This window comes from Gekko japonicus, unplaced genomic scaffold, assembly GCF_001447785.1.
Source record: "Gekko japonicus isolate JY-2015 unplaced genomic scaffold, Gekko_japonicus_V1.1 scaffold1906, whole genome shotgun sequence".
NCBI lineage: Eukaryota > Metazoa > Chordata > Lepidosauria > Squamata > Gekkonidae > Gekko > Gekko japonicus.
Window position 1 is genome coordinate 291,049 of NW_015171561.1, and position 16,250 is coordinate 307,298.

At 45.5% G+C, this 16,250-nt stretch overlaps 2 protein-coding genes across 2 annotated transcripts in view; both read left to right on the forward strand.

Moving 5' to 3' along the window:
* Window positions 1-15,168, forward strand: part of TMPRSS3 (transmembrane protease, serine 3) — a 38,005-nt gene extending 22,837 nt beyond the window's left edge. The window contains 2 exon segments of the mRNA XM_015419735.1: window positions 4,287-4,439; window positions 15,097-15,168. Of these exon segments, the coding sequence (XP_015275221.1) occupies window positions 4,287-4,439; window positions 15,097-15,168 (225 nt within the window).
* A 194-nt stretch (window positions 15,169-15,362) lies between these two features.
* LOC107117589 (putative gastrointestinal growth factor xP4) overlaps window positions 15,363-16,250 on the forward strand; it is a 32,191-nt gene continuing 31,303 nt past the window's right edge. Inside the window, exon 1 of the mRNA XM_015419736.1 lies at window positions 15,363-15,414. Coding sequence (XP_015275222.1) covers window positions 15,363-15,414 — 52 coding nt within the window. The remainder of the gene's footprint in view (window positions 15,415-16,250) is intronic.

Sequence of the window (16,250 nt, forward strand, 5' to 3'; positions counted from 1 at the left end):
CCCCCCCCCCCCCCCGGCATCTGATCATGCCGGGGAGTAACTGCGTGGCTGATCCCGCCGCCATGCGTCCATTTTGCTGCAGCTCAGAAAAGCCACACTTTGGCCGTGCTCTCCCCCCCCCTTGTGACCGGGGCCAAAGACAATGAAATTTGCTTCTATGATCTCTTTTGCTGGATGAAACTTGCATCTTCCTTGATTTGGAGAGCTAGTGTAATGTGATAAAATAGGCCCAAGGAGGTGCACAGATAACGATATACAGATAGAGTGAGCTCTCAGAAGACATCTTTACCTCTTCCTATTATACCTCTCTGCTCTCACCCAAAAGCAACCAGGGAGAAGTGGGTGGACCTTCAGGAATAGGGTTGCCACCTGACACTGCAAAAGAAGAGAAATATTATGAGACTATAAGAAAATGATGTATTCATATGTTATACAATTAACAGTACTTTCATAGAATCAAAAGAAAGGGGCCTAAAGACTCCCTGACAAATAATCATCCAACCTCTGTTTAAACACCTCCAAGGAGGGAAATCCTGCACAACTGATTCGCCCACTGAACTGCCCTTATTGTTAAAAAAAGTTTTTCCTAATATCCCTTTGATATTTATCTCCTCACCCGTAATTTAAACCCATTATTATGAGTCCCAGCCACCACTACCAGCTGAAATAATCCCCAACCCTCCTCTAAATGACAAGCCTTCAAATAATTAAAAAGAATAACTAAATCTCCCCACAGCCTCCTATTCTCCAGGCTAACATTCCCAATTCCCACAGGCTTTCTTCGTAAGGCTTAGTCTCCAAACCCCCAGTCTTCCTTGTCACTCCTCTACACTTGTTCTAAAATTTCTGTGTCCTTCCTATAAAAAGACCTCCAGACCTGGACACGATACTCCAAATGAGGTCTGACCAATACAGTATACAGTGGTACTATCACATTTCATGCACTATGCACTATGGATACCCTAAGATCAAATTTGCTTTCTTTTCTGCCACTTCAAATCAGCTACTTATACTCAATTTGCCGTCCACCAAAACCCCAAGATCCCATTCACACATGCTGCTGTCTAGAAAAGTATCCCCCATCTGGTAAGTATGCACAACATATTTACTACCCAGATGCAAAACATTACATTTATCTCAATTAAATAAGCATCTTGTTCACATCTGCCCATTTTTCCAATTAACCAAATCTAATTGTATCTTATCTCTATCTTCCAGTGTGTTTGCTACCCCAAATTTAGTGTCATATGCAAATTTAATAAGTAGGGATGGGCACGAACCACATTTTTGTGGTGTGTTTCATGGTCAAACCATGAACTTAACCATGAACCAATATGACTGGGAGGATGGTTCATGAACTGAACCAGTTTGTAGTGGTTTGTGACCTCTGCTTTCTGCTTGTCACCAAAAGCGGCAGGAAACAGAAAGCAGGGTGTTAAATGGCTTGGAGTCATTTAAACTCCTGCGTTCTGCTCCCTGCCATTTTTTGTGGGGACCAGAAAGCTGGGGTTTCCCCACAAAATGTGATGGGGAGCAGCAAATTTTGGTTCACAAACTGGCCAGTGAATAGTCCCTTCACACCCTCATCTAGATCATTGATACCATAATAAAATGCACTAGGCCCAAACCCAAGCCCTGCGACACCCCACTGGACACTACCCTCCAATCAGACAAGGAATCATTAACTACCACTCTTTGGGTACAATTATCCAACCAGTTCCTTACCCACCTAACCATCCTAAATCTTTTTTTTATGGCCCCCTGTAGGGGATTTTTTATTTTCATTTACTAAAAACTACAACGAAATTAGGGAGAGAATCTACACACTATAGGAGAAAGAAAAGAAAACCCACTAAAAACCCAAGGGTTGGAGGTCACATACTACTTGTGAAAAATTTGCTTAACAATAATAAAGAGCTTTCTTTAACATTGAGAGTGATCAATCATCATCATAGCTTGTAAAAACATCCCAACAAATCTGACTATATGAAGAGTAGTCCAGGAGAATTGCTATTTAACTTAGACACAAATTACAGAGAACAATGGCATCTCATTTAACCATTATTTTTCCCTCCACCATTAAAAGGGTATAAGGACCCTCTCTCTAACTGCTGGTTTGCGAGCCGCCTCCCTGGGAGATCCCAGGAGACACAGTTGCCATCAGCTCGCCGAAACCCTGCCTCCCCCAACCATCCTAAATCTAATCCACAGCTCGCCAACTTGTTGATCAAAACATCATGTGGATCCTTATCAAATACTTTACTAAAATCCAAATACACAATATCTACAGCATCCTCGCAATCTACCAAACCTGTCATCCAACCAAAAAAAGAAATGAGATTACTCTGACAAGACCTATAAAGGACCAGGGGTCATTTGGGGGGGGGGACGCGAGGGGACGCCATCCCCCCGGGTGAGGTGCGGGAGGGCGGGGCCTGGAGCTCCTTGCTGGTGCCCGCTGGAGGTCGCCGCCGGCTGTGGGGAGGACACACTTCCAGTGATGTCAGGGGGTGTGGCATATGCTAATGAGTTATGCTAATGAGCCCCCCTAGCTCTTTTTCTACGAAATGACCCCTGTAAAGGACAAATCCATGCTGACTACTTCTTATTATCAAGTTATCTCCTAGATGTTTACAAATAAACCTTTTAAAAATCTGCTCCAAGATTTTCCCTGGGACAGAGGTTAAACTGACCCACTGTCCTGGCTGAGCAGGCAAAGCAAGCACCTGAGCAGAGAGAGAGTGCCAGAGCAGTCCAGAAAGCAAAGTCAATGCCAGTCCAAAGGTCAGTAATTTGTTAGGTGCGGACAGGTCCAAGAAGCGGAATCCAAAGGCAGTCCAGATAGCAAAGTCCAAGATCAGTCTGAATATCACAGGGTGTAAGGCAGGAGTTGTGGTCACTGGGCTCACAGAGATGTAACTTATTGCTTCCACAGCTGGAAAGACATGCCAGCTTGATTTAAGTAAGCCTCTCGCAACGAGCTGAGTTAAGCAAGGCAAGGCAATCACTTAGGACTGCTGTCAGGCAAATGCCTGCATTGGGCCAAGAAATGCACACTGTGCCTTCTCTCTCTAAGTTGCCGTCAAGTTCACTCCCAGCATTGGTCCACTACTGAGAGGGAATCAGAAGAGTCGTCCTGCCCCGGCTGGTCTTGATCATTCCCTCCTGTAGTCTACCTGGAGTAGTCAGGGTCACCTGTCACCATTGACTCCTGGAACTCCTGTCTTACCTCAGCTGCTTCTTGTGAGCTGGGCCCAGGCTCTGAGACACTCAAGGAGTCTTCCTCCAGCCTGACTGGTCAGGCTGACCCATGACACCAGCCTATAGTTCCCCAGATCATCCTTTATTCCCTCCTGGAGAGCCAGTTTGGTGTAATGGTTAAGTGTGCGGACTCTAATCTGGGAGAACCGGGTTTGATTCCCCACTCCTCCACTTGCACCTGGCTGGATGACCTTGGGCAAGCTGTAGCTCTGGCACAGCTGTTCTTGAAAAAGAGCCGTTTCTGTCAAGAGCTCTCTCAGCCCCACCTACCTCACAGGGTGTCTGTTGTGGGGAGGGGAAGGGAAAGGAGTTTGTAAGCCGCTCTGAGACACCTTTGGGTAGTGAAGGGTGGGGTATAAATCCAATCTCTTCTTCTTCTTCTTTTAAAAAATCAGGACATTTGCCTTCCTCCAGTCAACTGGCACATCACCTGTCCTCCAAGAGACCTTGAAAATAATGGATAACTCCTCAGCTAGTTCTGGGTGCTTAAAGAATATACACTTAAAGAATATATTAGAATGTAATGCCCTTGTAACATATTAAAGTCAAATGTTGTGATTATGATGCAGCTCTTCTTTTCCACGTATATTTTCTAATTATATAAATAAGGACATTTTCAAGCGGAGGCTGGATGACCATCTTTCGGGTATGTTGTAGGGCTATCTTTCGGCTATGCTCCTGCAGAGTGCAGGGGGTTGGACTAGATGACCTGCAAGGTCCCTTCCAACTCTAACATTCTATGATTCTATAAGGAACCGTTTTTTAAAAATAAGCAGCAGGTGGTAAACCTATTCAGGAACAGTCCTGGGGAACTGGAGAAAAAAGAAGGGATTAGTGAGAGCATCCCACACTGTTCCTGAGCATTCCATATCTTGGTCTAACTGAGAAGAGGAAAAAAAGCTCATTGCCTGGTTGAATTTCCTGTGTCATTTAAAAACGCTTCAACTCCTTTAATAAATGCTCGCTATATGATGCACTTTTCTTTTTGAGACATAGACAAACACTCCTTTGTTTGCATATTTCAGGGAGATAGTGGGGGACCACTGGTATGTGAAGTTATGCGTACTTGGAAGTTGGTAGGAACTACCAGTTTTGGGGTGGGCTGTGCAGAAGAAAACAAACCAGGGGTCTACAGTCGTACCACCTCATTCCTGGACTGGATACATGAACAAATGGAGGTTTGTTTTCAATCTCTTTCTTTTCCCCAGTGTTCCTCATTGTATTCAGCATGGGGGGGGGGGTTATATTTTCTCCTGCGTTATTTTCTGAATTGCAGCTCCGTTTCCTTGTTCCATATTAGTGAATGGAGTGAATGGGGAGAGATTTTTAGCTCCATTTACTTGTACAGAATGAGGGGAAAGTAGCTACTCAGAGCCCCAGAAATTCTGCTGCCTCACCTTGTGCTACCCATTAGTTAGGGCTGACCTGAGAACAATCGCCTCAATTCTGTGTTTATTAAGAAAGAACACCTTCCCTGGGCCCTCAATTCCAAGAGGGTGAAGAGGGAGGGGTTAAATATGGAAAACAAGCAGCATTTTTATATAGGACGGTGAATGCTAAAGCTGAACATAACTGAACTGCAGTAAACATGCTAGCCTGGCAATACCCAAACATTTCCATATCTGTTCACAGATAAGATAGTAGGAAATTAGATATGATTTTCAGGACTGTGTCTAAACATTTCCTGTCTGATTTCGCGCAGCAGATTATGTGCAATGATTTCCCAGTCACGAGCTGAAGGGGCAATGACTGCAGGTATCATATAAAGCTTGTTCCAGGCTGAAATTTCACGTGTCTAAGGTTTGCAGAGCAGTAGGAGACCTTGCCATGAGGAAATGCCTGGCTCATCTAGCAGGGCTCAGGAGTGGATTAAGGGATCATATGAGAAATATTTGTTGTGCAGAAATGAAACCAGCTGAGGATCTTGCCAGCATGAGAGAACTGCATGGTTAATTTTTGGGAGTCACCATCTGAAAAAAAGGTATAAAACCTTGATTAGAAAGAATAAGCAGCCACTCCCTGGAACCCCTTTCTGAGTAGCCATCATTTGCCCTTCCATTGAATATGATTGCCAGTTGGATCAACTGGTTCTCACCCACTGGCTGCATCGTTCCCACAATGCTGCCTGTAATTTATTTATTTAATTAAAACATCACACTGGATGATTACACAGATGAATAGTAACCAAATTAAACATTGTCATTAGGAGTTGTTCAGAATGCAGTTGCTAACACGTGAGAACCCTGGGAGCATGAGAAGCCTTTGGGCTAGTGTGGCAGCCGTTTGTGTGAACTGGTATCTCCACAGGTTTACAAGGCCATTCTCATGCCTGTGATGGTGGCAGCACTTTCTTGAGCCACTGCTCTCAAAGAAACTTATATTTTCATGTTGGTGGTAACTCAAAACAATTATTCTGCAACCCCGAGAACCGATGTGTTAACATACAGGAGAATCATGTGTGCCAGTGCATACAAATTGCATCTCTACATGGTTGTAGCTCCAGCCATAAACTGGGTGGGGGAAAAGATATTCCAGAAACATTTATGTGAAGGAAACTGTTATTGTCTTTCCATCAGTCCTGACTTCAAAATCACATTTGGTTCAGGAATCACAGAATGAATACTAACATGTGTCCTCTTTTAATTATGTGGCACATTCTTCCCAAAGTCTAGATTCCAAAATCACTTCCACAGTAAATTATTTTCTCAATTAGAACAAATGATATTTTTATGACTCACCAGGTACATACTTGATTTTTATTTTATAGAGAGAAGAATGGAGGAGAGGAGGGTAGTGTCATCTCCACGAACTCCTGGAAATACTTTATACTTTATAGCAATCAACTTTCATTGAATGCACCTTTTGCATTTGCTAACAGAAGGGTGGCTGCAATTATCTTTTCTATTAGTCCCATCACTTTTGGTGATGCATTCTATCTCATTATGAAGCATAGCTGCATTCTTTTGAGTCCTTCACCTGCATGCCAAGAATCTGTCTCTTTTACCCTACACTTCTCTTGCATGCTGAGAAGAAAAAGGAAGATCCCAGATAATCTGCCAAGAAGTGCAAGATCTGGAGGCTGAGTCTACCAATGCCCTACAGTAAGAAAGACGCTCCCTTCATGGAATCACTACTGGTACAGCAATGCTGTTGAATGCTGGGTGCTGAGGATTTCAGATATTTGGTACTAAAACATTTTTAGTAAAGAGGAAGAATCACAATGCAAAGGTTAAGTGCAGTTAGATATGGTCAATATTTGCTAACAGAAGGAGAACGTGTACACAAATCAAATTGCCAGCTATTGTTCTCTGACTGTTCATGATGATCTACCTCAAAGCTCAGACCGACACAGCAATTTCCCTCCTGCACCTGTTTAAACATCAGACTTGCAATGCTTTCTGCAGCATACATTGGTCAGCAGATTGGTGTTTATTTCTAAAACTGAAAAGACCTACTTTAATCCATCCTAACACAGGAGGTGAATAAACATGGTGTTGCTCTCTTGCACAGTGCAGTACTTAACAGATGTATATCCTTCTAACTACATTGAAGTCAATGAGTTTAGAAGGGTGTAATTCTTCTTAGGATGAAATTTCGTAATTATGGTCAGTGTTTAATAGATCGGAGTACTCTTATAAGTGAATGACTTAATTAATTCATTTGACAAATGCTCGTTTTGCAGTCTTCAGTGGCAAAAACACAGAACTCCTATGCATCTAGACACACAATTATGAATATCTTTCTTATTATAACTGAGCATATTACACAACACCAGGGCTTTTTTTGTAGAAAAAGCCCAGCAGGAACTCATTAGCATAACAGGCCACACTCAACAGCAGAAACCCATTAGCATAGTAGGCCACACCCTGACAGCACATTAGGATATTAGGCCACACCCCCATGTCACCAGAAGTGTTGTCATCCAGCCGCACCCACCTTTTGCTTCTTATTCTGTTTACCTTGTTTGTTGTCAAAACCCAGGGCTTTTTTTGTAGCAGGAACCCTTTGCATGTTAGACCACACACACCGAATGTAGCCAATCCCAATGAGTTTCTGCTGTTGGGTGTGCCCTATTATGCTAATAAGTTCCTGCTGGGCGTGGCCAACTCAGGAGCCAGCCGGAACTCCGTTCCTGTGCGTTCCTGCCCAAAAATAGCCCTGCACAACACAATAAGGATTAAAAAAGGGGGGGGAGAAAGAACAGTATTCCAGGGAGCCTGGAGAGGTTGGAGTTTGCAGAGGGGAGGGAGCTCAGCAGGGACATTATGCCACAGGACCCACCCTCCAAAGCTGCCATTTTCTCCAGGGGAATTTATGGCTGTAGTCAGGAGAACAGTTGTGATTCTGGGAGATTTACAGTTAGTTGATAGGCCTCACCTGGAGGTTGACAATCCTACATCCACAGTATATATATATCTCTCTCAATCATACATCAGGGGATATATCCAGCAACTCTCATGTACAGTTTGACCCTCAGGGCGAAACAGTCACACCACCACTATTCCCTCCCCCCGGCAGCTATCTCAGCACTTGAGAAGGTGCTGGGGTGGTGGTGGGAATGAGAGTGCTTCAGCCTGCCACACTGCTAGGGATTGCCAGCTATGGATTGGGAAACACCTGGAGACTTGGGTGGGTGGAGCCTGAGGGGAGCAGGATTTGGAGAGGGGCGGGACTTCAGTGGGGTATAATGCCATAAAGTCCACCTTCCGAAGTTGCCATTTTCTCCAGCTGAACTGATCTTTGTTGCCTGGAGATTCATTGTGATCCCAGGAGATTTTCAGCCACCACCTGGATGTTGGCAACCCTATAAGCTGCTTTAAATCACTTTAAAATGGTGCCAGTGTCCACAGTTAGGACTTGCGGACACCACCATGTCTAGTTTGGCTCTCAGTTTCACAGACATTCCACGGGACAAGGCAGAGGAGCAGACGGACATGGTCTTTGTATGACTTATGCTTATGCTTGGCAAGTAATTGTGAGCAGGATTTTAGCCTATCCTGAGATTTTGAAACAGGCTGTAGTATGTTTAAAGATGATATATGAAAATAAGTTCTGAAAATAAGTTCATGCACTAAACACAGGGCTATTTTGGGGCAGGAACGTACAGGAACGGAGTTCCGGCTGGCTTCAGGGTTGGCCATGCCCACTAAAGCCAAAACTTCTGCTTGCGTGGCTACAGAGGGAAGGCCTGGAGAGTGACACACACACCCCAGCGACTCTGAGGCGGGCGGTCCGGGGGGGGGGGTGTCCTGGAAGGATCGGCGAGACATTTAAATAAGCCAAGGGAAGGCAGTTTAAATATGCTAATGAGTTCCTGCTGGGCTTTTTCTACAAAAAAGCCCTGACTAAACATTTTTTTTAACTAATGGAAATGTCCCTCTGCAGTATCTTAGAAAAGGCTGTGGTATCCTCCCACATGCATTTTTATGAAACTATTGCATGTAGCTGCACTGCAAAATGTCTGGTGCTTCATCTCCATTGTTTGTAACACACTGTAAGAAGTTATCATGTTTCTTATTTTTAGAAAGCAGGAAGTAAAGAAATAGTGTGAATTTCCCCAGCTGGAGATCATGACAATTTTCTCTGTATGATTGGTTTTAGACCTGTGAATTTGACAACATTATCAAGCTATATGGAATCCTATGAGAGTGAATGTTCTTTTGGATTTTATCCAGTTTCTTGTGTGGTCTCACAGCAACAATACAGAACTCCCTGCTGACTGTACTTTACATGCAGATGTGTGGAACAAAGCCCTGACCTTTTTTGGGGGGAAGCCATGGAAATTGCCCCAGGAGGCTATATTTTTTTTAGTAAGGAGGAGAAAAGAACAGCACACACAAATCTTTTTCTTTTGGCCATTTTTCTTCTCAAAATCACCTCCACCAGCACTTCCCACTATGTTCCCACTCCACAGAGTTCCACGTACACACTAATTCTTGCAAATGTACCTCTGGGAGGCTAGACATGGTCAGCAGGGAAAGAAAGTTAAGTACCCCTCCCAGCCATACTCAGTTATTTCTCCACTCAAAATCCGGCCTCCGAAGGCTGCCTTTTCATTAAAAAAAAATTAGGCTGTAGTTTGCCTTCAGTGCAAAGGCCAAGATGACTAACCCGTCACCAGCATAGATCATGTAAGAAGAACTGACACACCGGTCTCATGACGTCAACACTTTTTATGCAGTTTAAGTTATTTTAAACATAAATCTCCATAAGTACACTATGCTTAATCTGAAAGATGAAGAAGTCAATTCAACTCAGGCCAATTCAACTCAGGCCAACTCAGGCCAATCATACAAAGGAGATGCTTCCCGTGTGATCAGTAGGCAACAAGGTGGTTTTGTGGTATGAAGGTGTGTGGGTCATTGTCAGCCTCTGCTGCTTGCCAGGTTTTACACAACAAATATTTCCATTCAGATAATCAGCAGTCCAATAATCACTGGATCAAAATTTGGTATTAATGTTGCCAGATCCACACCCAGTCATAAGATCTTAAATCTCATGGAGTGAGTCAATTCGGTTTTTCAATTAACCAATCTCTGACTGTCCCTAACAAGAACTATCTAATCGAGCTGGAATCATGCAAGGGAATCCACTTAGGAAATGGCTGACATTCTGCTCCAAACCAGCACCAAAATTCTTGACTATTCTTTATGTGCTCCAAAACTTTGTACCCTTTCCTAATGTTTAGATGTAGCTCTGACCAGGAACCTTCCAAGTGCTCAAGCAGCTGAGGAAAACTAGGCAAACTAAAGGAGGTGATGGTTCAAACACGGATATGAATGTATTTAATAACATAAGAAGAGCCCTGCTGGATCAGACCAGTAGTCCATCTAGTCTAGCATCCTGTGTCACACAGTGGCCAACCAATTCCTCTGGACAGCCAACAACAGGGCATAGAGGCTGAGGCCTTCCCCTAATGTTGCCTCCTGGCTCTGAGATTCAGAAGATTAGTTCCTCTGAATGTGAAAGTTCCCCTCAGTCACCGTAGTTAGTAGCCATTGATGGACTTATCTTCTATGAATCTATCTAAACCCCCATTAAAGCTGTTTATTCCTGTGGCCATCACTACATCCTCTGGCAGTGAATTCCATATTTTAATCATTCACTTTGTAAAGAAGTATTTTCTTTTGCCCACCCTGAATCTACTGGCCACCAGCTTCATTGGATGCCCTTGAGTTCTAGTATTTTGGATGAGGGAGAAAATTTTCTCTTTGTCAACTCTTGCCACTCCATGCATCATTTTATAAACCTCTATCATGTCCCCCCTCAGTCATTTGATATGCAGATCTGTTTCCTCCACTGCATTGAAAAAAGGAGTTCTTGTTAGCTCTATATGTGCACCAGACATCTTGAACTCATTAGAAATGGTTGGATTAGGATGATGGTGTGAATTTCTGTTTAACTGTTCAACATATTATACAACATCTTAACTGCCAGCTCACTCAGACCACAATGGAAAGCACCTGCATTGCCACACAATTGCGTTACAGACACAGGAAGGATTTAGAAACACATCACCTTTCAGACAGAACGGCTCTAAGCAACATTTCACAAAAAGCAGCAACAAACGGTAGGGCTTAATAACCATTGTACACTCTAGTGTTGCACACAAATAACTGACTCCTATGTTAAGAGAAGAACCTGGTTGATACATGCAATCTCTCCTGTGACTGTGCAAACCCACTTTGTGCTGGGATCATGCAGAAGTGCCACTTCTGTGCATTGCTGCCCCCGCATTGGTAATGTATCCACAGCTACACTGATTCTTGCAGTTTCAACTGATCAACCTTGAGCGTGAAAAAAAGTGTGCCACAAGTCCAGTTGACCTGCATGCTTCAGGAGGCTTTCACAGGCATTTCATAACCTTTGGGCCAAAAGAAGGTTTTAAATATCCATGCATGAGCAATCTGATTTTTTAAAAGAATTCTGCTGGTTGCTTTGTTTTGCATCCTGTGATAAAAGTAAAGTGCAGCTATCATGCTTGTCTTCAAAGAAAAATTATATTCCAGAAAGTGGAGACATTGCATGATAATTTTCACGTGACACTATTTTTTAAATGTATTGCAATTTGTTTTCAATTATTATTTCAAAAGCATTATATTTGTGGGTAAAATGTCTTAAGTATTTTTTTTTTGCTTAGCTCTGCTATGACTTTGGAACAGCATTGTAAGACTTTAAAAACAGCAAAACAAGCAATTCATTCTCCAATGCCCCCAAGTAGAAATGAAGCCCCCCCAAAATAAAAACAGGAAAAGAAAAGAAAGGGGGGGGGAAGGGGGGAAAAGGCACTTGAGCAGTCTTCAGGTACCTTAAAATGATTACTCCATTGGTAAAATGAGATGCTGGTTTGTTTTCCTCAGAGAACGTTTCTTGTGAATCAGAATTGTCATTTGACTTTCTGATGGTATATCTTTACAATCAGTTCTATGTAGCCAGGATGGAGTCTTCCTAATGAGCTATGAGTAAACAGCAAGAACACAATGGACTCTTTTTCATGTAATTCAATCTAATCTAAATCTGATTAAATCTAAAAGATTGCTTTCAATATATGCAAACTTAAATCTCTTGTTTAACTTTAGGGAGGGAACGAGGTAACTACAAGCCGAGCCTACTGTAAATAGATAATGGACGATGGAAAGGACCCACCTGCGATTTGAAACATTAACTTTGTTCATTACACATTGCAATAGATACCATGATATTCTGTCAAAAGTAAATGCACCATCATGAGTAACCACACCAGCTGTAATGTTTAGTGAGAAGATGATGATGTCATATTGCAAAAAGCACATATATGAAGCTGCCGCCTACTGAATCAGACCATTGGCCTAGCCAAGTCACTACTGTCTGTTCTTACTTCAGAATCTCAGAAAGAGGCCTTTCACGTCTAACCTACTCCTTATGACTAGAGATGCCAGGGACTGAATTGGAGACTTTTTGCATACAAAGCAAATGCTCTACTACTGAACCACAGCACCTCCCCTGTTTATCAGTGCTTCTTCCAAGCTTGGTAAAGTTCACAAACCAAGTCACAGAAGCACCAACCATATAAACAGGAAGATCCCCTGACAGCTGTCTGATTGCCATTTAGATCCATCTGGCTCTGACAACAGACCATTTTAATAGATCCCCCGCTCCTTCAGAGTCTTGGTATCCCCATAAGTCTAAAATCAAGCAGATAGTGATCTGTGTGTGATAAGGAAACTGTCATCAATTCCTCCACCCTCAGATCATCTTTTTTTTGCTCAGAACAAAATACTATATCAAGAGTGTGACCTGAACAATGTGTGGGGCCAATTATTACCTGAGGCAGGCCCATGGCTGTCATGGAGGCCATGAAGTATTGAGTCATTCCTGAAAAGGCAGCCTTGGCATGAATGCTGAAGTCTCCCAGGACAATCAGCCTAGTAGTCCTCAACAATACCCCTGAGATCACCTCCATCAGCTCAGTCAGGGAGATGGCTGAGCAGCAGGGTGGGCAGGATACCAAATACAATCTCAATCCTGTCTCTCAGTCATGACATTAGGTACACAGACTCAAAACCTTAAATGTCCTGGAGAACGCACCGTGCTAGCGGGACTGAGTCCCTATGCACTAAAGTGACATCACTTTGCTGCCCGCCCAGCCTCAATAGGGTTGCCAACTCTGTTTTGGAAAATTTCTGGCTATTTGGAGGCAGAGCCTGGGGAGGGAGGAGTCTGGGGAGGGGAGGGAGCTCAGCAGGTATGTGATTCCATAGAGTCCACCTTCCAAAGCTGCCATTTCCTCCAAGGGAAAAGATCTCTGTTGTCTGGAGGGCTTATAATTCCGGGAGAACTCCAAGCCCCACCTGGAGGATGGGACTCTACTGGCCTATGCTGATGCATCACCAAGTACCACAGGTGGCACCAAGTACAAATGATACACGCTAGGACAAGCCCTCTCATTCAGGACTAAACCCTACATGGCTACTTTTCCCCCTCTAATTAACCTAGCATTTAGCACCAAGATTTTATAGCCTGGCAGGTTGTCTGTAGTGTCACCAGCAACACCCTGGCTGGAAAAAGAGCGAGAAAGTACAAGAGCTCACGAATGTCTGTTGACCCTTCCCCTAACCTGCTTGGTCCCCTCCAATACCACTCGCTATTAATCATGACACCATTGTCAGGTTTCTGGGATTACCTAGGAGAGCTGCTCGTCTACTGGAGAACGCAAGTTACAGGAAAGGAGGTCCAACACCGCACTAGCCTCAGAACATAGGTGAGGGCCCCATTAGCCCGGGTACTCTTCCCTATTTATCAGAGTGAAACTCCCTGGGACCAGGGCCGTAGTTAAAGCCTTCCTAGTGGGGGGGCCCTGGGGAAAGTAAGGGGGCTGGAGTGTGTGCGTGCACACACGCCACACACACATCACCCCCAGATGTGACGTAATGCCCTCCCCCCTTCTCGGCCCTCTCTCTCCCAGTGTCCCCTCTAAGCGGAGTGAGTGTGAGCTGCACCTGTTGGGTTTTGAAGGCGCCGGAGCAGCCCTGGGAGGTGAAGGGGAGGCGGGGAAGGAGAGAGGAGGTGACTAGGAGCAAGCCAAGCCACGCCGCTGGGGAGAGAGGGGTGCTCCCTCCAGCCAAGCCGAGGAGCCGTCCTTCCAGGCCAGCTGAGCGGAGTGTCCCGCGTGCGCCGTGCACGGGGAGGAGAGGGCAAGCGGTGGTGCACCTTCTTCCTGGCCGGGCTGCCTGGCTCCCCTCCCCCGCCCGCCGCCCGCCCGCGGGTTACCTCCCAGCCTTGCGAACTTGCAATGCCTGCAGGCTCTCCCCCCCCCACCGTATCCGTACGCCGCGCCCCGGGGCTTTGGAAGGCCCTGGCGAACTCGCAGTGCCTGCAAGCTCTCCCCGCCGTCGTAGCTGTACACCGCGCCCTGGGGCCTCGGAAGGCCGGGAAGGAGGGCAGCCTGGGAAGGAGGGCCTTGGGGGAGCGCCACGGAACTTGGAGCCGGGTGAGAGCGGCACGGCGCGTCCTGGTTGGCGGAGACCTCGGGGAGTTGGAGCGAGGGTTGCCAGCCTCCAGGCGGGGCCGGGCCAGGATGGGGGGGGAGCAGAGGATCGGGAGGGAGGGGGCCCGCAAAACCAGTGGGGGGGGCCAGCCCCATGGGCCCCACGTGGGCTACGGGCCTGCCTGGGACAGTGTTACTTCACAGCTGTACTCTAGTCCTTGTTTTGCTCCGATTTAATCCTCCCTGGCTGTGTGTCTCTCTCCTCTTTATTCCCACTCAACCCGTTCCCCAGCTTAAAGCAACAGGGCCAATGATCTGTGGTGTTCTGCCTCCCGTCTGTTGGGACCGCCTCCTCGTCTCCTGCCTTTGCCTCCTCGGTTTGACGTTAAGATTCATTCGATGGGTCTTCTGGGGAGGTCGTTGCAAGCTCCTTGCACTTGCTCTCTGAAGCCTCGGCGTCCTTCTTCTCTTCTCCAGCTTCTTTCTCGTGACCCCAGAGATCCTTGGTTCTCCTTTGCTGCTCCCTCACTCTCCCGATCGTCCTCACTTTTGGGGATCCTTTGTGTTGGGGTTGTAGTAAATCACCTTCTGGGAGTGAGCCAGCCAGCTCTATCTGGCAACCATATCAATGATATCAAGGGGAAGTCACCCTTTCTCAAGTCAGTGGATTTATGCCTTCAGTTACGGTAGGTAATATAAAAGATACAGTCTAAAACCAGCAGGTTAGCCAGACATAAGGTTTTTTTGAGTGATTTTGAAAAATTGAAGTGACCAAGGCAGGGGTATTTTCCCTTGTGTTCTCTAAACAATGCCCCTTAGAATTACATAATTTCATTCTTTTGCATTATTACATGCTCCTTTGTGTTCAGATTGGGCCCCAGTACAATGATGTAGTATTTGGGAAGGAAAATGCAATCCAGCAAACCAGCACTGGAGACTAAAATGGAGAAGACCTGCCCAGCTAGCGTGTGTTTCCCCTTGTTGGTCAGGTCAGTGGGCATGAAAGAAACTCAAATTCCGCAGAAGAAGAGCATGCTTGGCTTCACTGAATGAACCAGGCAGCTTCCTGGCCAGAAAAGCCACCATAAAATGGTCAGCAGCCCGGAAGCTCATGTAGCCAAAGACCATATAAAACATGGTGACAGACCCTTCACTGCACTGCAGTGTGATCTGTCCAGACAGCGAGTGTAGGTCAGAGCTTGGAAAAAAGGAGATATTCCCAGGCAGATAGTGCAGACTGAAGGCCAGAACAGGGAAAGGATGACAGAGCTTGGTAAGCTCTATCCTTGCCATTTCCTCATCATATTCCTTGGCTTTGTGGCCACTGTGAAGGTTTTAGCCAGTATGGGAAGAGATGGCAACAGAGGGGATGATGCTGAAGGCAGTCTGGTGGAAGATGCAGGTCACCTTCCTGAGCTGGCCAATGAAGAGGAAGGAGGACAGGAAGGAAAACAGCAGGGAGAGGAGGAGGAGAATGTAAGAAAGATCTCAGTTGTTGGCCTTGATGACTGGAGTTTCCAGGGATTTAAGGAAGATTCCTCAAAAAATAGCTGTCATTACAGAGAAGAAAAGGGCAAGGGAAGCCAAGATGGTCCCTAAATTTCTTCATAAATAAGGGAAATTATAACCTTGCGGACAGAATGATCCTTGTCCTTGTTTGGATGTTGATCTTCTGGACACTCATCAAATCTAAGTTCACTGGGAATCACACCCTTGTCTCCCATTTGCTACAGGGATATCTTTCTCCAGTGAGCTTTTAGTGGAGAGGAGCAGGTGTATATTCCAACTGCTGGTCAGTATCTGAACTTGTGTGTGTGTGTCTGGTATGTTCTATCATAGTCAGGGCTATTTTGGGGCAGGAACACACAGGAATGGAGTTCCGGCTGGCTTCAGAGTTGGCCATGCCCACTACAGCCAAAACCTCTGTGTGTGTGGCTACAGAGGGAAGACCTGGAGAGTGACACACACCCCCGGCGACTCCGAGGCTGGCGGGCCGGGGGGGGGGCTGGAAGGATCGGGGAGG